We start from the raw sequence: 23,405 nt of genomic DNA, 5'->3' as shown, positions 1-23,405 counted from the left end.
GGATACATAGGTACATAGTTGTGTGAGTAATCCAAAACTCATATTAATGTGTAGAGTACTGAATTGCTATGCACACCTAAAGCACAATAACTATTTTTTATAAGAAGAAGAAGAAGAGTTTGGATTTGATATCCCGCCTTCCACTCCCCTTCAGGAGTCTCAAAGCGGCTAACATTCTCCTTTCCCTTCCTCCCCCACAACAAACACTCTGTGAGGTGAGTGGGGCTGAGAGACTTCAAAGAAGTATGACTAGCCCAAGGTCACCCAGCAGCTGCATGTGGAGGAGCGGAGACACGAACCCGGTTCCCCAGATTACAAGACTACCGCTCTTAACCACTACACCACACTGGCTCTCAGTGTTAGATAAAGTGTTAGATAAAGCAATGTTGCAGGTTTTACTCGCCGACGTTTTTTGTTTCTTGTTAGCTTCTTTCCCTGACTACGACAGTGGCGTTGTCCACAGGCATCTTGTATCTAGGGGCCTGCTATTTTCAGTATTACCTCCTTGGTAATATAGGAAAATGGTATTAAATATAAATGTCATAGAGGAAACAAAAAGGCACCATTTAGATTCTGTATTCAAACTGTCAGAAATAGTAGCCATGCATTCTTGACGCCAACAATGCCAAGAAAATAGAAAGGGTCTGGGAATATGTGAACTCTAAAGTAGATTCCCCCCCCCCCTTAGTCTGAAATGCAGTTGAGAGGCACAATCTTCATGAATATTAATTTGTTGTGCATAATGTAGGCCTATTATTATGAATGAAGCTTACATAACTCAAATTTAAATGGTGTTTTTAAACACACAAAAATTCATTGGAATGCTAGGGGATGTTTTCATTATTGCACCACTTTTATGTAAAAGTAAATCAATGTAAATAAATAGGTGTAAGGGAAATATCCTCATCGAGCTGAATATTAACAGGGGCATCGCAACTTCTTTTTCCACTGTCCTAAATAGCCAGGCTATATGCAATTACACTGTTGTGGTTGTTGCCAATTAAAGATAGCTCAAGATTACAAAGGTTGCAAGCCTTCAAGCTAAATACAGGCCACCAGCCATTTATAGTTGCCCACAGCAGCCTGGGGTGACAAAACCAGGAAGATTGCTAACTACTGGCAGACCAGATTGGTGGGTCACAAGTTGTGTTCATTTTTGGCACCTTTCATAAGCTTGCCTCCTGGGATGAGCACTGCATCCCATGAACACTTGCTTGTGGTAACGGTCTTTCACAACCATGCGGTGACTTGATAGCTGAAGTTAATGTATAGTAAACATGCTTCTCTATACAGAGCCAAATCTGCACTTTGATGAGTACATACTGTTCATAAATGGGTCAGTTGTGCATTTATTTTAATGTCAAGAGTATATTGTACTTTCAAATTCCCTCCTTCATGGAAATCAAAGAACAGAAGGGCATCAGAGGCTCTGTAGTCACAAGAAGAAGAAGAAGAAGAGTTTGGATTTGATATCCCGCCTTTTACTCCCTTTCACTCCCTAAACAAGACATTTGTATACTAGGTTGGTGGTGGAACACTCTCCACAATTAAGTTTTTTTCCTCCTTCCATTTATATTTTCTGCTGGCTCTGTTGTTCAGCTCTCTGTTTTTATATTGGGATATTTCTTTGGGGGTTGTGACCAATACTAGCCCTACTCAGAGCAGACCCATTGAAATGAATGATTCAAAGCCAATCATGTTCATCAGTTTTAATGGATGTTTAAATGACTGCAAGACTCCATATAGGCTGATCTGGATGAAAGGCAGGATAAAGGTTTGTGGGATCCAATTCTGTACTAACTTACACTAGAGTAAGTTCAATTGAAATCAGTTGGACTTACTTTAAACAGACATGTGTTTTGTTTGTTTTATAGATAGCTTAAAAAACAACAACCTAGCCTTCAGTCCTCAATTTAGACATATTTTTTCATATAATAAGAAACAGAAGGGAAATGATGTTGAGGAATGGATGGAAGTGGGGAAGAGCGCAGGCATGAAACAAAAATACCACTCATAACTATTCATGGAGGGTAAGAACAGCAGACCAAATATTATTTAAAATAACCAATTTGTCTGGGATGTGAAATGAGGTTCCTTCTAATACATGCAAATCATTCTGTCTCAGGCTCCGTCACTAATCAGAGGAAGGGATGATGGTTCCTATTTAACTCAGTTCACTTCCATTGCCACGTGAAAGTCACTTGTCTGTCACCAACTGTGATTTTAGCTTGTTAATTTCAAGAGATATTGACAAGCGCTTTAATTCACATACAAGATTAATGGGCTGCATAGGGAAGCAATACCCCAGAGTCAGACAGCCCTTTCACACTTGTAAATTGCCCACATTGTAAAAAGCTTCCCCTCCTGTTGTAAACAGGGCTGGAGCTGTTAATAAAGGAGCTTTTGTTTGGCATCTCAGGGTGAGATTTCAATGGGCGAGCTTGCAGAGTAAGCAAAAACATTCCTCGCTGAGGGAGCTGCATTGAAGCCTGTTGCTAATTGCTCCTCAGGAAAGCCGATGAAGTTCCACAATAATTTCCCATCCTTTTGTCCAGGAATAAAGTGCAGTGCTGGCAAGCATGCTTGAGGAAGCTTGGATCCATACCAAGGATCAGAAGCGCTGCAAGGAACCTGGGATGCCTGAGTGCCCTGACATATTCTTTGCGGTTTAGCCACGGCAGGTGTCTCTCAGAAGCTATGTTGATAATGGCGGCTTATAGGGAAACGAGGCACTTTCTTCAGGACTTGACTTTCCATTCTGCAAATGGGGAAATGAACTGATTGTTATTGTTGAGCGATGAAACACTGAGAATATTTCATTTCTTTATTTCCTGCCCTTTACCCAAATGTTCCAGGGCATTAAAATAGCATAGAAAACAGTTTAAAACAAGTTACAGTCATAAAAATAAGATGGGTCCTAGAATATATATACCGTATTTTTCGCTCTATAAGACGCACCAGACAACAAGATGCACCTAGTTTTTGGAGAAGGAAAACAAGGGAAAAAATATCCTGAATCTCAGAAGCCAGAACAGCAAGAGGGATCGTTGTGCAGTGAAAGCAGCGATCCCTCTTGCTGTTCTGGCTTCTGGGATAGCTGCGCAGCCTGCATTCGCTCCATAAGACGCACAAACATTTCCCCTTACTTTTTAGGAGGGAAAAGTGAGTCTTAAAGAGCAAAAAATACGGTAGTCGTATCTTGAATCTCAAATGCCTTGGCTCCTGAACAAATCGGCTCCTGAACGGTCGAAACCCAGAAGTGAGTATTCTAGTTTTCGAATTATTTTTGAAAGCCGAAAGTCCGCCGCGGCTTCCAATTGGCTGCAGGATTCTCCTGCAGCCAAACAAAAGCCACGCCTTGGTTTTGAATGGTTCTGGGAGTCGAACGAACTCCCAGAATGCATTCTGTTCAAGAACCAAGGTACAACTGCACACGTCAAGTGTCTTCAACATACTCAGGAAGCTGTACAATGAGGTCACCAGATGCACCTCTGTGGGGAAGGAGTTCCAAAGCTTTGGGGCCACCACAGAGAATGCTCTGTTCTGGGCCACCCACCCCTTGAGTCTCTGAGGGCAGAGGGACTGCCGAAAGGGTCCTACCTTTCCTCTGAAGAGGTCAAGGTGGCATACAAGCTTCCTGCTTCCCCATTCTACCCTCACAACATCCAGAAGCCATGGACATGGAGAATGGCCCAAGTAAACTTTATGGCTGAGTGCTGATTTTAAACTTTGTCTCCCAGGTCCTAGTTCAACACTCTAACCACTCAATTGGCTCTCATTGTGGGTACCAGTGGCCCCAGATACTGAGTGATATTTTAATTGTCATGTTTAGCCATAACCTTTGGAATTTTCTAGGCAACCAAATCCTTGGGTCCAGTACACCTCCAAGTATCAGGCCTGGTTTTGTACCAGAGCAACATGCAGCGTGTAGGAGTCCCAAGTCTCTCCCGGAGTGTAGAAATAAATCACAGGAAACTAGGGAGGTACTGAGCAGCATAATTCTATTCCATTTCAGCTTCACTTTCCAGTCATTGGTCTGTCCTGTCCCATTTTTCATAGATTTTTTAAAAAAGAATACACAAAAAGTACACTTAAATCATAGTTATTTTTTACACATGTTTTACTGAAATATTAAAGTAAAATACACATTTTTACCATTGCTTTTTAGTGGGAGTTGCATTCCAACAGCCAAGTGAATTTGAGAGTGTAAGATCTGGTCAATCCACAGTTGGACAAGTCACATGATAGGCTGTTGCAGTTGATGCTGAATCATAGGCCTGGCAATGTAGAAGTGCTGAATAAATGTGTATGTGCAGAGATGGAGCTTTTGAATTGTTCAGCAAACATAAAAGCTCACTTTCCCCCTGATTATTTCATCATGTTGTTTACCTTTGAGTGCACACAAATTGCATGAGCACCAGAAAGCAATACAGCATAGCTCAGAATGTCACAACCCTGGGTTTTTTAAACTTGTAGCATATGTTTGGAAGCAGAAAATGGGAAAATCAATGCAGCTAAATCAGATCAGATATTCTGAAATGTACAAAAGCTGAGGATGCATGAATTTCTTTCCTCTCGGCTTCTCTGTCTCTGGTCCAGATGGTATCCTGCTGCGTTACACACCAGTTCTGGTCTGGAATTACTGTTAGTGCTGTTATTTCATCGCAATTTAAAGATCCCATGTATGTAGGGAAGTTGTGCTATCACAGTCATGGTAAGCTAATCCTCTACAAGAGTTTGTATAGTGATCTTTACTGGTGAAGTCCCATCAGGACAATTGGATGTGGTTGGGGAATTTGGAAAGGGAAATGAAGAAGCATCCATCCATTTGTTTTAATTTGCTATGTATATATCCTGATTCCAGTCCTCCTATGAAAATGTCAAGGTGTTGGATGTTGAGTAGTCAGGTTCAAATCCTTACTCTGAAACTTAATGACTGGCCAAACACTAGTCACTTTATTTCAGGGGTACTGTTCACTTTAACATGGGGGGACTCCATTTGTCATTCCGTCTCAGGTGGCAAAATGACTTGGACCACTCCTGCTTGTTTATTTACAGACAGCCATTTGTAGAGCAGAAGCAATAATTTTGGGTGTCTTTAACTCCTGCTCCTGGGTTTTCCAACAATCACATCCACTATCCAAGTGAGCCACAGCCAAGTCAGCTCACAATCTTTGAGCTACAGTTCTTCCTGTCCTGATAAATCGAATATATATATATATATATATATGCAGGTTTTGGTGTCCTCAGGTGTCTTCCCGTGTAAAAGTTGGGGTGTCTAGGCGACGTTTCGACGAGGTCTCACTCGTCATCTTCAGGCTGGTGCTTTCGGCTTCTTGTTACTGGAACAGAGCGGGATCTCAATGTTTGAGTTCCTATAAATACTGTAGAGGGGGTGTGGTGTCTAGCCTCCAATGTTCTGGGCAGAGAGGAAGTTCCCAGGCTAGTGTGCCTTTTCTTCTTTTGTTCCTTAATTACTTGAGAGATACCTTGAGTGATTTCTTGAGTGATATCCTGAGTACCACTTAGGTGGGTCATTAGGTGTGGATTAGTTGCTAAAGTCTTTGTGTCTTGACCTCTTGAACTTTGTGAAGAGTTTTCCTGAGAAGATGGCTGTATTGCACTTAGTTGTGCTTTGGCTTGGCTTCGTGTATAGGGGCGAGCTGTGGTTTTGTGGCTTGTGTCAGCCAGATCTGTGTAGGGATTGCAGGGGGGTGCAGCATCCGGAGGTGCCACCATGGATTGGCTACTGGATGGTGTCAGTAATTCATCTGTGGAGAGGGTCTGGGTTTGGGTCTGGTGTGGTTGATTGGTGTTGGCGTTCTGTGTGCCTCTGGATCTGGTGTCAGTTTTTGTGGAGAGGGCTAATTTCCAGATGTCTGGCAAGCGGGATGTGTCGTCACGCTTGTTCATGTTGTGAGGGTGTTTCTCTATCTCGATGGCTTCCATGATTATTGTCTGCCCAGAACATTGGAGGCTAGACACCACACCCCCTCTACAGTATTTATAGGAACTCAAACATTGAGATCCCGCTCTGTTCCAGTAACAAGAAGCCGAAAGCACCAGCCTGAAGATGACGAGTGAGACCTCGTCGAAACGTCGCCTAGACACCCCAACTTTTACACGGGAAGACACCCGAGGACACCAAAACCTGCATATATATATATATATATATATATATATATATATATATATATATGCCTCCTTCCATAATATCTCTCTTTAACGAACATGAATAATTTGACAACATTTTAAATTTTCATATGAAATTTTACCTCAGATTTGGAAGTGGTGCATGCAGAACATTACAACATGCAGAGGGAAACATTAAATGTAAACATGATAAATCAATAAAAATAAAGTCTTCACCATGGACGAACTTCATCTCAATGTAATTTGGGGTGCCCTACTTAAGTTAGCTTGCTTTCTGTAGGTGCACTGGAAGTAGCTCTCCCATCTCTAGTGTTGAAATAAGATTAAACTGCCACTCCAATTGGCTGTGATGAGGGACACCATCTTCTCCGTCACCTCAGACAGCAAGATGGCATGGGCCAGGATTGCCGTATTTCAAAAAGTTAAAAACCAGGACACCCCAAATGTTGTTGAGCTTTTTTAGGAATACCTCGACCTTGTTGAGCTTTGTTAAGCATTTTTCTTTACAAAAACACTGAGAAAAATGCAATTTTTCGATTGACTTGCCTAAGATCCAGGACAAAGCACCGCCTTTTGGAAATTCCCCCAGATGTCAATTCTGCCTTTGAAATCCCAGTATTTCATGTGAGTGATATAGCATGTATTCTACATGTAACATTCAAATATAATACAGTCATATACAGCCTCCAGAAAGTGCTCTTAGAAAAGCAATATGTGTTAGCGAGATATTGTTAGGAAGAAAACAGATAAAGGTCTCAAAGCAGTTCGATTTTCATTGATAAAATTTAATATTTTTGAAGGTTAAATCCAGTCTTTTTATTTACAGTGTTGGTAAAGTTCCCTTTACTGTCCAAGGTTCCAATAAATTATTGAATGTAATTTCCACCATATCCACCAGAGCTTTTCATTTTATTTTTGGTACAATTCAGACAAAAGATTTGAAAGGGTTGTTTAAAAAAATAAAAATCAATAGATAGCAATAGATTTAAAATTTATATATATATGAAAGTTAGGTGGGTCTACTACTTTACAATCATATATAAATATATTTAACTGAAGGCTTTCCTGTAATAACATATTTAACAGCAAGGTTTCATCAGGAACACTCCTCTTGCAAAAGTAAGCAGGAGCAGCACATTTTTGTGCAGGCCATGATCCAGTGAAGGAGCCTCACACATTATTGCAGGTATTTCTTGTTATTGCTGAGGAAGATGAAAGAGTCATTGCATTCCCGGATCTCAATCTTCCAAAACAGCAACAGAAATCAGTGTCCAAATGCTTCTGGGGTGCAACCAGGGATGTCACAGTAATCTGCCAAGCCTGATCACCTGTGTATAGGTTGCCATACAGATGGTTTTGAGAAGTATCCTGCATTTTGCTCATGGCTGCCACTTTCTCATTTAGTTTCCATCATGAGGTAGAGGGACAACTGTGTGCTGCTCCTCGTGATGACTGTAATAGGCAGGCAAGATGTACCATGTTGGTAGTCAACTCTAGGAAGGATGCAAGTTTAGGAAGTCCTAGACTGAGCCTCAAATAAGGCTGCAGCTTAATCTGGGTAGTTAGTTTCACTCCCAGCAGCAGAAATTCCTATAGTTAAGGGGGACTTGCCTATTTCAGTGGGTCTCAACTCCTACAGTGTTGAGGAGGCAGTGGTTTCATTGGAGCTTCAAAACTGGAGTGGCAATGCAATCTCCTTCTGCCAGACTGCTGCTAAAATACTGACCTCCTGTGCTGGAGCTCTTGGTACAGTAGGGACCATGTGGTTGAATGTGTGGACAATTCCTCCTCACTCTCTGATTCTTCCTCCAAGTTCCCCACTTTGTCCCCTCAAGAGGGGAAGTTGGACTCCAAGATCATGACAGACTATTATCAGCTGCTGGATGTGCAGGCTCTTGGCCTGTTGATTTGGATAGTGTGTGGACAAACTCAAAGAACTCAAAACCAGCAAAGAGCGGTTGTGAAACTGTCCAGGCTCCTTCCTCTGCCCCCAATTTCTGCAGCACGTCTGTCTGCTATGCAACTGAAACAGACTTGAAACCCATTTTCAGTTTTACTTCTACTATTATGGATCATTGCATAGGTGGGTGGAAAGGAACATTAAAACATACTTTATGGTTTCTACCAAGTCCATCTAGCCCAGTGTGCACATAATCTGCCAATGAAGAGGGAAATGTGCACATTTCCCAGTTAATAGAATCCTAATATCTCAGCTGCATGCTTGTACATTCTCAAGGCAATATGCATGCTTTCCAATAAGCATAGCCTTTGTTCCTGTCAGAGATGAGCAACCTGTCACCTACAAGCCACATGCATCCCATTGTCTAATTTCATGTGATTTATGGTGTCCCTTCCTGCTAGTCTACGGAGAAACACAGGGAGGGAGGACTGTAGGATGGGGGAAGCTTAACAAAACCTATCACAATATGCACGTTTTCCAGGGCCTAGAGAATATACAAAAATGTGAGGCATGCACATTCCAAATGGCCTGCTGGACAGTATGCATAGTGACCAAAGAATATAGAAATTATTATTGAGTTATGTTGGAATGAAGGTAAATTGACCAGGAAATTTGTACTGCAGTGGCTCTTCATGGTTCCAGACAGGGATATTTCCTAGGACATTCTAGGCACTGAAATCTTGACCTTGACAGTGGTGTAACATGAGTTGCATGGGGGGCGGGGAGGAAGGAAAACTGGAGGAAAGAAAACAGATGGAGTATGCATGCATATTCAACTACCTAAGGTGTTCATGTTACCCAGGAGAGCATAGCCACATAGGTAAGAAAAGAAGAGTTGTTCCATTGTCTGGAAAGGTTGCTTTCCATGCTGTTCGCATGCAAAAGCCATTTTCAACGGAGCACCGCAATGGAAGTGTGTAGCTGTATTGAGGCAGCACAGGTGTTGAAATTTTGCGCTCCTAACAATTTTTTTGAAAAATAAAATTTATTAAAATTTTCCAATCAAACAAAATTATATATTCCAAATTATATAAATGATCCAATAATCAAATCCCAATGTTATGCCTAATTATAAATTATTATAATTATTTAGCTGACTTCCCATACTTCAAGATCCCTCCTCCTTCCCTCCTAACAATCTTTTTGTGCCCGGGACAACTGCCCCTGTGGGCCCCCACATGCTACGCCACTGCTTCTGAATGCAAGGTGTGTGCTCTTAACACTGAGCTAGTCATCCTTCAGCGTTTCTCCACTGCTCACTGCAGCCCTCAGACACAGTGAGCAAACTTGTAACATTTAGTTTCACACCAAGTGGAGCAATTTACACATGTTCCTGTAAGTAGTATTATTGTCTTGCTTGATAAGATCTCCTACCCATTACCCTATTTCCAACGCTCCACAGCTGAGGCTCCCTCAGGATTTTTTGAGACATGTCAATTGGTGAAAGCACTGAGCAACAACGGAGATTCCAGTTGATCATTCTTTGAATTTTCATGATGATGCATTAATTGTTGGTCTTTGAATATAACTTTCCTATCACGTGTGTATCAGTGCCATAGAAAGCATCTTATTATAGACATTGCTCAATCATTTGCAGGAGCTTGTCATTTAGGAGTAGTTTAAAGCCTCACAGAAGGAAGTTTCATAAAAGAAGAAAACTATTTTGGTTTGCCCTGATTGTTCCTAACAAATCCATGTTGATTACTACTCATCACCCAGATTTTCTTTTAGTGGTTAAAAACCAAATAGTGTGTATGATTTGGTCTAATTTTGTCTCTGGTATTGAAGAACAGCTAATCAGTCTGTAATTCCTTGAGTCTTCTCCCTTTCATTTTTAAAGCCTAGATAATATATTCACTCTTCTCTAGGCTTTTCAGCTTTCACCAGCTAACACCTTCAGAATCCTTGAGTAGTTACCATTAGGCCTCACTGACTACACAGATTTTCTACATATACTGTGATATTCTTTGTTATCCTGTCATCGTAAAAAAACATGGAGCAAGGCTGGCTTTATCGGTGCAAAGCTTGACACTGAAATCCCTTGGATTTCATGGATACTGATGAAATAAGGGGCAGAGGGGGATACAGCAATTTGTTAGACTTCGACCTAAATCAATGTATTGAAGCTATGCTAATAAATCAAAGGACCTATATGGCCTACAGCTTATTAAATATTAAAGCAGGATTCAGTGGAAATACAGTGGAAATACTCCTTGGTATGTGTCATTAATGTACATGCCAGGAATCTGCATTTAAAATAGGAGAAATTATTCCATAGCCCTTTGCTTTCAACTCCAGAGGCTTAGAGTAGAGCTGAGCTAAAATTGCTCAGAATACATTTTTTTGCAAAATAAAAATAAAAATGTGTTGTGCTGTTTTCGATTCTGCTTTTTATTACCTCCTCTAGAACAAAAAGGTCACTTTGTAGATTTTTCTTTACATATTCACCACCATTTTGTATGTGGAGCCCCTTCAACATGACCTGGAACCATGGTAGTTCTGGGGCATTGTGGAGGCAGAAAAATTGTAGTCAGGCTACTAGTATCATTTTCCCGGGACAGTCCCAGATTTATAGAAGCCATTCCACTTTCTGATTTGATCCCGGAATGTCCTGCTTTTCCTTAGGATGTCCCTATTTTCATCAGAGAAATGTTGGAGTGTATGGAGTTGTGTGACCCTTGAGCCAAGGAGATAAGTAACTGTACAACCTTTAGAAAACATTTGAAGGCAGCTCTGTATAGCAAAAGGTTTTTTTAAAAATGTTTAATGTTTTATTTTGTTTTACATATGCTGGAAGCCACCCAGAGTGGGGTGTTGTTGTTGTTGTTATGATATAACACGGTCCTAAAAGGCCTACATTGGCTCCCAGTACATTTCCGAGCACAATTCAAAGTGTTGGTGCTGACCTTTAAAACCCAAAACAGCCTCAGCCCAGTATACCTGAAGGAGTGTCTCCAACCCCATCGTCCAACCCGGACACTGAGGTCCAGCTCCAAGGGCCTTCTGGCGGTTCTCTCACTGTGAGAAGTGAAGCTACAAGGAACCAGACAGAGGGCATTCTCAGTAGTGGCACCCGCCCTGTGGAACACCCTCCCATCAGATGTCAAGGAAATAAACAACTATCTGACTTTTAGAAGACATCTGAAGGCAGCCCTGTTTAGGGAAGTTTTTAATGTTTGATGTTTTATTGCTTTATTATTAATAATATTCTGTTGGGAGCCACCCAGAGTGAATGGGGAAACCCAGCCAGATGGGCAGGGTATAAATATTATTATTATTATTATTATTATTATTATTATTATTATTATTCCATATTTTCATCAGTAAAATGTTGAGGTTATGCACACACACACTGCTTCAAGAAACCAAGCAAAGTCCATTACCCTGAAGCAGCAATATTGTCATTTTGCATGCTATACAACTGACGAGAAAACAAAAAAAACTCTCTTCCAGGCTTCCACAGTGGCTTATACAGATCAGTAATAAGGAAAATAATAAGCAGTGATAAAACAATGAACCTTTAAAATTAGCTGTCTTTTTTCCCTACGTACCTCTGTGGGAAATTGTCACTTTCCACAAAAATCAAACCTGAACCTGAACATCTAAAGTCTAACCCTATTCAGATCATACTTAGCCAAACTATTTTATTCATTCACACAGATCACTATAAATCACTTCCTATTTCCAAAACTTCAAACTTGTATTCCATTTATTCAATTACTTTGGGTGGAGGGCAGGGAAAGAGTTTTCCAAAGCCATTAGGAAAAGTAAGTCTGCACTATATTACAAATGTACTCATTTTCCTCCTAACCAGCTGCCCTCTCCTGCTAGCTCTGGAAAAACAACAAAGATTCCCCAGACTAGAAAATGTGCTAGAAAGATCACAGAAAGAAAATAGAAAATAGCAGCTTTTTAGGACCCAGAAATTCCCAAATCCTGTTGGGTAAAATAACTCACTCATCAATCACTACTTAGGACTTCACTCATTGGCTTAAAACAGTGAAAGGCAGGAAAAGTCAGGCTGGGCCATTTCTCTGCACATTTCTCTTTCTAAGTTTCTTTGTAAAAAATAAAATAGAAATAGAAATTTCAGAATCTGGGCCCCTTGCAATTTCTTCAATTGCCCACCTGTAAATCCAGGCATATTAGTAAACATAAGACAGGGAAGTAGCCTTAAGAAACAAGTCAGGAAACAAAAGAAGCATGACAGAAAAGAAGTTCTCCCTTGACTGGAAGGCATTTGTGTGTAATTAGCATCACAGGGTAATGTAGGTAACAAATTGTTAATCTCCTGAACACAGACTGTGCAGTTACTTATGCAAATCTTAACAATGGGTGCACTTTGAAAATGGCTAAGTTCATAATTTCCTGTTATATTTGCTTGGGTGAAGAACTGCATTGTGATCCATCATAACCAGTTGCATTAGTCATTGTGCTGTAATAAATCACAATGTATAAAGCAGAGCTTCTTCAAAGGAATTGATCTCCCCCATCCCACCCCCCATTCCCTTTAGGAGATGTCTCTAGCTTGAAAAGTGTCTCTGCTCCCCCTCCATTATTCAATAATGGACTATAATTACAACAGTAATATTTAAGATTATATAATGACAAAACATTTGTGGGATGGAATCAAAAGTTCAAGAAAGCATGAAATTGCATTAATTCCAAAGAACTGTTAGTAATTATGCAAGGTGATGAATTTTGCCTTCCCCTAATTATTCATAACATGTATTAGGATTTTGTTATATCTTTGTTTGGTATTTAGGAAGACATGGCTATCTAATAGTCCTTCCTAAAATAAGTTAACATATTTATTTCATTAATTTTAAAACGTCACAATGGGACGTGCACCCTGCATATAGCTTGGTTCTGTTGATTCTGTCATCATCTATTTGAATCAACCGTTACTATCTTTAAATGCCCCTACACCCAAGGTGCTCAGTGCAGCATAAAAAGTGGTGCCAAGGGTGGGGCGGTGGCACTGGGGTTTTTGCCTGAAGTGGAAAAGTGTCCTGGGTCAGCCCTGACCATGTATTCCCACAAATGCATTTTTGTCCCACATAATATCTCCTAACCAAGTTTTCGACCAGTGAAACGATTGGTAGTCACTGATCTTAGAGAGGAGGCTCTTTTGAGGACACCACTGAAGGTGGTGATCATCTCAAGCTCCTTTTGCATTTATGCTAGGCTGGCGCCAAGTTTGAGGAGGTCCTGGGTAAGGTACCTTATGCCAGAGACCATCTTGGCTGTGAATCCCAGAAGACCTCCTCCCTGCCTTGCAGGCCTTTTCCCACCTCACCTGAAAGGCCCTGCCTGACTCCAGCAACAAAAGTTGAGGCTGCTGAACAGACTCTTGGTATTTTTTAGCAGGGTTTGTTGCCAGGAGGGAGAGGAGCTGTTCTTGCTATTATTGAGATTAATTTTTGCATCTATATTTTAGATCTTACTATGATTTATGTGGAAATTGTTCAATTTGAGTACTTTTACAGTTTTATTTATGGTTTATGACTACTTTTGTTACAGCACAGTCAATGCTCATAGGTCATGGGAGTTCCAGGCCAGCAATATCTGGAGAGCCAGAGATTCCCCACCCATGTCTTAGTAGAAGAAAGTTGGTGTTAATAGGCAGTATGAAAAAATTACTCTTCCAAATTAAAAGCAAACAGACTTTGTTTTATCGTTTTAATGTTTTGTCATCCAATTAAGACTGAATGATAAACTCCTGGTGCTGAGGATGGGGAGGTAGAAAAGATATATTCTCTATTCTGTGGCAGATTGTTATTCCCATTAACACTAATGGAACCAACACAGAGAAAAGGAAAATGTCTGTTTATGTTACATTAGAGCATTTCTTGGGATACAGTTGTTTATCACCTTAACCAAACACCTCAGCAATCACTGAGGATTTGCCCATCTTTTGATAATTACAGTTCAAGGCAATTAGAGTGCTTCCAATTGTTGATTATTTTCTCACTTTACTACTGTTGCCATTTCTTTTATTAAAGTGCTGCTGTTTTGATTATTTACGTTTAGCACAAGAAACCCTTTTAATGGGAGGGTTCCATTGCCAGTTTTAAACTGGCCAATGCGTGCCCTTTAAAATAAAACAAAATGCAAGGCTCATGTGTGCTTCATTTCTCGCGTATACATATGCATACAAATATTCACAAGAGTCTATATTCTCATTCTTCCTTTCAGATGCCAAATTGTAAGTGTGGCATTCAGTTGTCCACAAGGTTGTGCTGCACCTTCAAATGGTCCTTATTGCAATCACTTGAAGGGCAGTGGGCCTGAAGCAAAAATGCTTCAGAAAGGGCAAGCAGAACATTGGGTAACGTTTTGAGGGGTCAGGATCTGTGTCGCTGCTCATCCTATTCAACAGTCCTCTGCCACTCCCCCCCCCCCAACTTTAATCCCAGAAAGTTTCCCCTTCTCACCCCATGCAACTACTAAGCTCACTTTTCATCTTTACAACTGCATTTCTGAAGCCACATCTCTTGTCTATTCTGCAGCAAATTGTGCCTTTCAACAATGGCAAAAGTTTGAGTAAAGCAGAGATGGTGTAACACTGAGGATTTTTTAAAAAATCAAACCAATTTTAACAATGAGAAATAACACAACATTATTTCTTTAGCTCCCATTTCAATGTACTCATACCATGTTTAAACTCTATTCAAACCTCTGCCATTTTTTTAAAATATCACCACTTTTCCCAATTCAGTTTCCTTCCATTCCTGCTTTCTTCAAACCTTGCTGTTGTTTAAAACCACAATTTCCCTCTCCGTTGGTCTCCACCACTCCTTGACTCAAAGTTCTCCCTCAGCTGCCTTATGTGAGAGTGATAAAGGATGTGAAGCCCTCAAATGTTTCATTGTATGAAGGTACCATACTTTACTCAAACCTCTGCTGTTGTTCAGAATCACTGTTTCCTCCCCTCAGTTTCCCCCATACCTGCTTTACTCAAACTTCTGCTGTTGTTTTAATCTCCCCTGCCCTTTCCCAATGCCAGTGTCCTTTCTTTCATATTCTCATGCCTTGGCTGCTGTTGTTGCACAATCTTCCTCCTCTTTTGCTCCCCTCTCCTCCACCCAACTTCATGCAAATCCAGGATTGTGATGCAACACTACAGGTCCTCTAATGGAGGCTTCACAATGATGGCTCGACATTTTTATGTAGATGGGGAGAAAATTGATGGTTAAAAAACCCACACACACATAATGACAAACTGTGTTCAGGTTATTGTAAATGTTATATTGGGTGATACCCAACTAAGTCATATTCAGAGTAGGGCCACTGAAATGAATGCATATGACTAACATTAGGCATTTTTCAATTTTTAAGCAGCATATCCAGATATGCGCTTATCAAAAGTAATTTCTCTCCGAAGATCCCATTCTATAGAGAGACCAGATAAAGATGTCAGTCTCAATGGCAGCATTGTTCGCCATGATTTATTTTTAATAAAGGGTAATTTGGAGAATGCTCTTTCTCCTTCGCACTTTGGAATGAGAAGAGTTAGATTAAGCAAGAGGCTATAGTAACATTTCTGAAAGCTTCAACAAGTACCTTATTATAAACTGATCTTCAAAATCTTATTTGTAGTAGTCTTAGATCCATCACATCCCTCTGTAGTATCTAAGAAGTGACTCCTCAAAGCAAAGGGAGAAAGGCACTCCTTGGTAACAAAAAGAAAAGTGGGGGGGACACATAAATAGCAAGGTTTGAGAGTTACTGATTCCACTTCTAAAACATTAAATCTGGTTTGTGATGCACTAACTGTGCTTCTAAGGTATGTTTATTTGTGAGAAAAGGATGCTAGTGTGGCAGTTTGTTTTGAAATCCTCCCCATGAGATTTATGGAGTGGGATCTGAGTGGGGGTGACGAAGCAGGCAGCAATGCAGCAGTGTTAACTGATCAATATTGATGATCAATAATAATGCACCCCACCTCTCCGTGTAGAAGGCCCGGGACAATCCCCATCCTATAAAACAGGTTTGGGTCTAAAGTCCGTAACTTTGCACCAGTGGCAAATCTGACGTCTTCCTGGCAATTTTCAGGTGCCAGGAAAGAGGTTACAACCCCCATCTCTAAATCCATGTTCAGATAAAAGTGTATGGTGCGTGGAGAGGACAGAAGCACACATTCAAACCCCATTCCTAACTCATTGCACACTTGCCAGCTCTGCTTCGGATCTTCTTGCATTGAGATGCAAGGAGTGAAGGGGTGGTGGTTCTAAAACTGTGTAAACACTCCTGTTGGCTCTGAAACCAGTGTACTCCCAGCTCTGGTTCAAGAAGCAGTGTGCGAACAATGAGAGACTCAATCCACACCTATCCTGCCGTTTATTACAAAATACTTCATTTCAATGCATTTCCCCCCAACCCAGCTTTGATACACGTTGTGTAAAATACCAAGCAGGCTGCATTTTAAACTAGTAATGCATTTGCAGCCTAACTGCACTCTCTCACCACCTGAGTCTCTTCTCCCTGCTTTCCGAGGGAGGTCTGAATGGGGCTCAACTGTTGTTAGCATCCAGAACGCTGGCTTATGTTCTTTGTCAACTCTGGCTGCGCCTGTCTCTGATTGGAAAGCCGTCGTATTGTTTTAAGAAAAGCAATGTTCATCATGAAAGCCCTGAGTGAAACTTCCAGAGTTGGCAAGATTCAATTACACCAGCTGAACAACTTGCTTGTTCTGTCAACTTGCTTCCCAGCCTTCTCTAGCGTTGTCCCCATATGGTTCAGTGTATATCAGTAATGTTCTTTGCGATAATCTAATTTGGTTAACACAAGGAAACATATGTTTTCCCAGCCATAAGCATATCTTGTGCTTGCTGTGGTCTGCGAATGCTTTCCTCAGATGGTGATGACTTGCCACCCTGTGCAGCTGAGCCCTGGCATCGCCATGCCATACGTGGAAGGATCACATTCGCACCTGAGCATTCTGCTCAGTCTACATGATACCGTTACAGATTTGACTGATTAGCCAGTGCCCTGCCAATAGCCACATGCCAGAATGCAATGATCAAAGAGGATTGCCAGGGAAAGAGAGGAAGGGGCAATTGGAACAGAATTGCAGCCGACAGCAAAATGCAATGTGAGCAAAGTCGATGCAACGTAAGACAAATGCAGGCAGAGGAAAAGGAGAATTATGGAGAGTCAGGTGATAACTTATTCATAGATTTCTGTGGAAAGCACAGTTAGCAAATATACCATCTGTGAAATAGAGCTGGCGTTCCTTAAATGTCTATTAGCAATTGCAATCCACTCTGAACACCTGATCTCTGCTCCACACTCCTTGATAACAACAACAACAAAATAAACCATTATGCTTTAATAGCTTATGTAATGTTATGTAATAGTATCATTTTAGGTAATGCAATAACAATACGAGATTGTAAACGATCATGTAGATTTTTTCTTTTTTGCTTTTTCAGGAGCCCATTACATCATTAACATTTTGGCCATTAAAAAGCTGATTAATGATTTTCAATATTCTACAAATCTGGCTTTCAACTTTGTTTGCAACAGATATGTCATAGTAAACATTTTTAGTTGGGGGGGGGTAATAGGAATGCACATCTTTCAGTGTGGCTGTATTTTTGTAAAAGTCACTACTTAATTATTTGCTTTCTTCTGATACTCTTAACCTACAGTGGTTTTTTCTATTTTAAAATATCAAGCTGCATGGAATACTTTTCTTTTTTGCAGGAAAATAAAAATAAAAGATCAGTCTCTAGGTGTATTTCCTGTGTTAGTAAATTGAAGCCCAATTGTCCCAGCATGAGGAATACCAATGCCTGTTTCATGATGTGTGCAGCCAAAGCAATCCAATCAATTAGACCCATGTTCAGCCAATGGGCATGTGATTCTGGGACTTGTGAAATTACTGTCAGTATGTAGCCTCATTAGACTTCACACATATCCATCCCCCTGAAGTTGTTTTTGAGCAACCGTACCAGTTTGAAGTCCAGAACAAAACAATGTAAGCATGTGTTGTTCTACCTGTTTTGTAGAAAGTTGTTTTATATTGAACACTGTTCAATTTATTCCCTTAATGGAAATTTCCTTTTAATCTTTAGACACATCCAAACGTTTGATCAGTTGCATCATTATTTTGGTCTGACTTGAGTTTATACATTTACTCCAGCTTTTCCTTCACTTAGTTTTTGCTTTTATTTTATTGTGGATCCAGATTGTTGATACTTATATGGAGTATGACTAAGTACTGTTGATATTAGTAGAACTAAAGTCTGGGTCCAACTCCATATAGGAGTAGTGTATTTTGATTTTCTTCAAGATTAAAATGGGCCATATGGTCCATTAGATCTGCTTATTTGAAATTTAGATTTATAATAAAATATATTGATCCTTAGGGCTTGCCAAAGAGAAGGTCGGTGGTTCGAATCCCCGCGAAGGGGTGAGCTCCCATTGCTCTGTCCCAGCTCCTGCCAACCTAGCAGTTCGAAAGCGCGTCAAAGTGCAAGTAGATAAATAGGTACTGCTCCGGCGGGAAGGTAAATGGCGTTTCCATGCGGTGCTTTGGTTTCGCCAGAAGCGGTGTAGTCATGCTGGCCACATGACCTGGAAGCTGTACGCCGGCTCCCTTGGCCAATAAAGCGAGATGAGCACAGCAACCCCAGAGTCGTCCGCGACTGGAACTAATGGTCAGGGGTCCCTTTATCTTTACCTTTTATTGATCCTTCATTTTGTTCTCCAATTTCTGTTTAACTTGAACATAAGAGTAAAGTATTCCATTGAGGGCAGGCAAAAAGCTATGGGAAAGAAGTTAGTATGGTCTAAACTAGTATCCCAGAGAATAAAAAGGGAGAATCAGGTTTGTCTAATAAAGTTCTTATTGTTCACCTGTTAACGGCTCATAACTTGTTTTAGCCAGATACTGGAGAAGTCTTAATACAGACCTTTATGAAGAATGGTAGTAGAGATATGGGACATAATTCTTATGGATAAGCCAGCAGCACCCCAAAGAGAACACTGTACTTTGGGGGGAGGGACACCACAACGTTCTGTATGACATGGTTTAATTTACTTGAATATGTGTAATCTATTGAACATGGCTTCTATACTTCAGCTTCTCACATGACCCTGTGGAACAATACATTTGTTTGATTTATTCTCACTGGACGGCATCACTTTACACCTTGATTCTAATGTACTATTCTTTAACACTGTCTCTATACTTGGGGGGGGGTGAGTTCGTAATAATGTTATTGTTGTTTCCTTTGTCAATTGTTGTTGTTGTTTAGTCGTTTAGTCGTGTCCGACTCTTCGTGACCTCATGGACCAGAGCACGGCAGGCACTCCTGTCTTCCACTGCCTCCCGCAGTTTGGTCAAACTCATGCTGGTAGCTTCGAGAACACTGTCCAACCATCTTGTCCTCTGTCATCCCCTTCTCCTTGTGCCCTCAGTCTTTCCCAACATCAGGGTCTTCTCCAGGGAGTCTTCTCTTCTCATGAGGTGGCCAAAGTATTGGAGCCTCAGCTTCACGATCTGTCCTTCCAGTGAGCACTCAGGGCTAATTTCCTCAAGAATGGATGCGTTTGATCTTCTTGCAGTCCATGGGACTCTCAAGAGTCTCCTCCAGCACCATAATTCAAAAGCATCAATTCTTCAGCGATCAGCCTTCTTTATGGTCCAGCTCTCACTTCCATACATCACTACTGGGAAAACCATGGCTTTAACTATGCGGACCTTTGTTGGCAAGGTGATATCTCTGCTTTTTAAGACGCTGCCTAGGTTTGCCATTGCCTTTCTCCCAAGGAGCAGGCCTCTTTTAATTTTGTGACTGCTGTCACCATCTGCAGTGAACATGGAGCCCAAGAAGGTAAAATCTCTCACTGCCTCCATTTCTTCCCCTTCTATTTGCCAGAAGGTGATGGGCCCAGTGGCCATGATCTTCATTTTTTTGATGTTGAGCTTCAGACCATATTTTGTGCTCTCCTCTTTCACCCTTATTAAAAGGTTCTTTAATTCCTCCTCACTTTCTGCCATCAATGTTGTGTCATCTGCATATCTGAGGTTGTTGATATTTCTTCCGGCGATCTTAATTCCGGCTTGGGATTCATCCAGCCCAGCCTTTCGCATGATGAATTCTGCATATAAGTTAAATAAGCAGGGAGACAATATACAGCCTTGCCGTACTCCTTTCCCAATTTTGAACCAATCAGTTGTTCAATAAAATATGGTAAAAAGGAGGGGGGAGGTCATGCTCAGATTTCAGTATGCCTAGGAGAAATGCACTAGCATTTTCCCCTGTAAAACTGGCTGAATGTTCAAAGCTGGTGGTAGAAGAAGAGGGAGAATAAAATGTTTTTTTTAAAAAAAATATTTCGATAGAAAAAACAACCACATGGATGAGCATAAACTTTAAACATGTTAACTGTTGTATGAATACATAGCTATAATCTCTGACCCTAAGATTGTGCACAGTGTATTTATGAGACTGAAACTGCTTACAGTTCAATTCAGCCACCTCTGAGTAGACAATATCTTCAAGGAGATGAGAACACAAAAATTGTAAAAAGCCAAGCTCTCAGTATATATATTTCAGCTAATAGGAAACTTACCAGTTTGGCGCTGGCATACTTCAAATGAAGCTTACCAAGACAGCAGGAACTTTCCAAGAGCCAATAAGGACCTAGGCAAATCATTTCCATGCTTATTCCTCCAAAGTCCTCCCAGTATGAACAGCAAAATGGTCTCCATGGTTTGGAAATAGAAATACCTGACAGATTTTTAATTATTTCTCTCTCTCCTTAAGATCTTGAAAACTTTGAAACCAAAGCAAGAAGCACTGTGTCTGTCAGAGAAGGACAAGGAGTCGTTCTGCTCTGTGGACCTCCACCACACTATGGAGGTAGTATACAACATTCTTATTGCTTTTTTTAAAAAAGTATTTGCATACTGTAATTTGATGAATGTGCAACACATTATGGGGGCATGATTTATCCTCATGCAGATTCAGTATGCATAAGGTTTATGATCAGAACTAGAGAACCTGCCCATTACCATGCTGCAGAATATAAGGCTTCAGTAGTACAGTTCTGAAAGTTGAAATATACATATAGCTTGTAGGCTTTGCAGATACAGATACAGACAAGTATAAAGTATTTCTGTTGTTCCAGCAGTTCAAGACATAACACAGACTCTGGCTCACTTCTCAAGACTGACCTTGACAGACAGCATAAGTCCCCGGATTGATAAACTGACACGCCTTAATCACTTATATAGTCATCACAGGGCTGTTGCAGCTGGCTTTGCTGACCATCCACCTGTTGGCTTATCTCAACCTTGGAGTGATTTGTGCTCATGAAGGAAATTAACCCCTTCCTCCACATCCAGTTCCTCCAACAACAGCTACCCCTCACTATTTATTTTTTTTAAAGTACAAAGCCTAACTGTTGTAATGGGGTGTGGCTCCAGCCCCTTTATCATTGTGCTTGTTCTTTTCTTCAGACCACGGGGTGGGGTGAGGGAGAAAGTGACTTAGCCCAAATACCCTCTTATCACTTTTTAATCCCCCACCAGCCATTTTGGAGCATTCAATGAGTTTTAATGTGTCAGTTTAAATTGACAGAATGCAGAGGTCTCCATAGATTGTAATAGGCAGATTTAAAATTGCTGCAGACTCCCAGACAGGAGGAATGGGCGGAAGAACTGGCCAGAGTTGATGTGCACGCAGAACTGAGGCATGTGTGTGTTGAGAAGGGGGGATGCAATTTGGCTTTCCTCTGGGTTTTTATTTTCAGCTGGAACTTGCCGGAACTAAGTTCTGGCACCTCTCAGGTGGGTACGATTGCTGTTATAAGAGAACAAACGAGGCATTCATTGTGAGTTCCGACACGTTTTTTTCTAGGAAAATAGCACTGCCTTTCCTCATTTTGCTTCTGTTCTCAGACGTAATGCCTCTTTGAGGACGCCAGCTTCCTGTGCTATCCCCATCCCTACTCTAACACACCTTTTTAATATTTCACATACTCCATTTCCCTCCCTAGATTTTATTAACTTCCTAACTACCTTATAGGGGGAGGGATACTTTCAGAAGGGAAGCATCTTTGATAGATCCCAAGTGACATGCTGTTTCTAATTATAGTCACATAATATTATAGGAAGTCAGCATAAAGTTCCAGAGAAACCACTAGTGTTTACAGACTCATTATCATACTACGCTGATGTTGCAACTGGAACATAAATAATGTTTGTAAAATGGCATTGATGATGGCAAGGAGCTGGAATGGGGAAAGTCGACGTTTTGAAATGAATCAGTTGGCAGAGAGTTTCGCTCGGCTCATGAATTATACATTTAATTAAGGGATGCTAAACTGCTAGATTTCAAAACTTCTGATTTACTATGTTTTATTAAAAATACAATTTCCATGCCGCTCCTGCCACTGCCGGAGCCCGATAGAAAGAGCTCAGCAGTCAGCTGTCAAACTGCAGACAGCAGGAAGGAACAATTGCGACAGAAGGTGAACAAAAGCCACTGGACAGAAGAGCAGTGAGTCAGACAGATCAGAGCTGCTGGGGGATCAGAAAGGAGGTGAGCTACCAGTGCCCACTAGGAAGCAGCTACTGGGGAAAGAGGAAAAGGAAAAGTTAGCATATGAATTGTCGGTCCTCAAAGCACAGTAGTGCAAAGGAAATAAAAAAAGTGTAACTCCCAAAGTGGGAAGTATTTGAAGTGCAGAGGGTGTCTGTGAATGTCTACCATCACCTGGGTGGTTGTGCAGACTCTGAATGCCTATGATAGCCTTTTTAAAAAGTACTGTATAAACCCACTTAAAATGTCCATGCAGACTGTCATCTGTCAGGTCAAAGTTTTAAAAACCAATCCATAGCTCATTGGATAGAACTGAAGAAGATGGGGTTAATTTAGGCAGGGAGCCCTCTTTGGTTTTAGACTCTGAAGGGCTCTTTCTTCCTACTAGTCTGGTCAAGTGTTTTCATAACTTAATGGGGGAACGACCTGTGGTTGGCACACTGACAGCGAGAACCCTTCACGCGGAACGTAATACTTGGGATTTGTTTTGCTTTTTTGAGTGTTAAGTATGTTCACTGTTTTCCGAGTCCGCACAAGTGCAATGGCTTTTATCGGCTAATTGAGGCAGCATACTGAGCCTAAACCATCCACTTTTGTTTGCCTTTGTTTTCACTTGCAAATTGGCATTGCTATTTGCATATGATGATCTAAGGCAACTGTGCTGTACAGACAAAAGTCTATCAAAAGTGGGCCCCTTTCTAAATCGACTGCATTGGGCCTGAATTTTAAGT

At 41.0% G+C, this 23,405-nt stretch overlaps 1 protein-coding gene across 7 annotated transcripts in view; it reads left to right on the top strand.

Annotated features, from left to right (window-relative positions):
- Positions 1–23,405, top strand: part of CNTN6 (contactin 6) — a 190,311-nt gene that overhangs the window by 89,235 nt on the left and 77,671 nt on the right. For 6 of the 7 annotated variants that reach the window (XR_014560479.1, XR_014560480.1, XM_083723402.1 and 3 more), the window contains one exon: positions 20,896–20,991. Coding sequence is in view for 4 of the 7 variants with exons in the window: in XM_083723402.1 (XP_083579528.1) it covers positions 20,896–20,991 (96 nt within the window). In the remaining 3 variants the exon portion in view is untranslated. Of the gene's footprint in view, positions 1–20,895; positions 20,992–22,604; positions 22,675–23,405 lie in introns of those variants that run through there. The other variant, XM_083723405.1, reaches the window with a different exon arrangement.

The sequence above is a fragment of the Podarcis gaigeae genome (assembly GCF_964106915.1).
Source record: "Podarcis gaigeae genome assembly, chromosome: 2".
Lineage (NCBI taxonomy): Eukaryota > Metazoa > Chordata > Lepidosauria > Squamata > Lacertidae > Podarcis > Podarcis gaigeae.
This window is presented reverse-complemented; position numbering and strand designations above follow the sequence as displayed.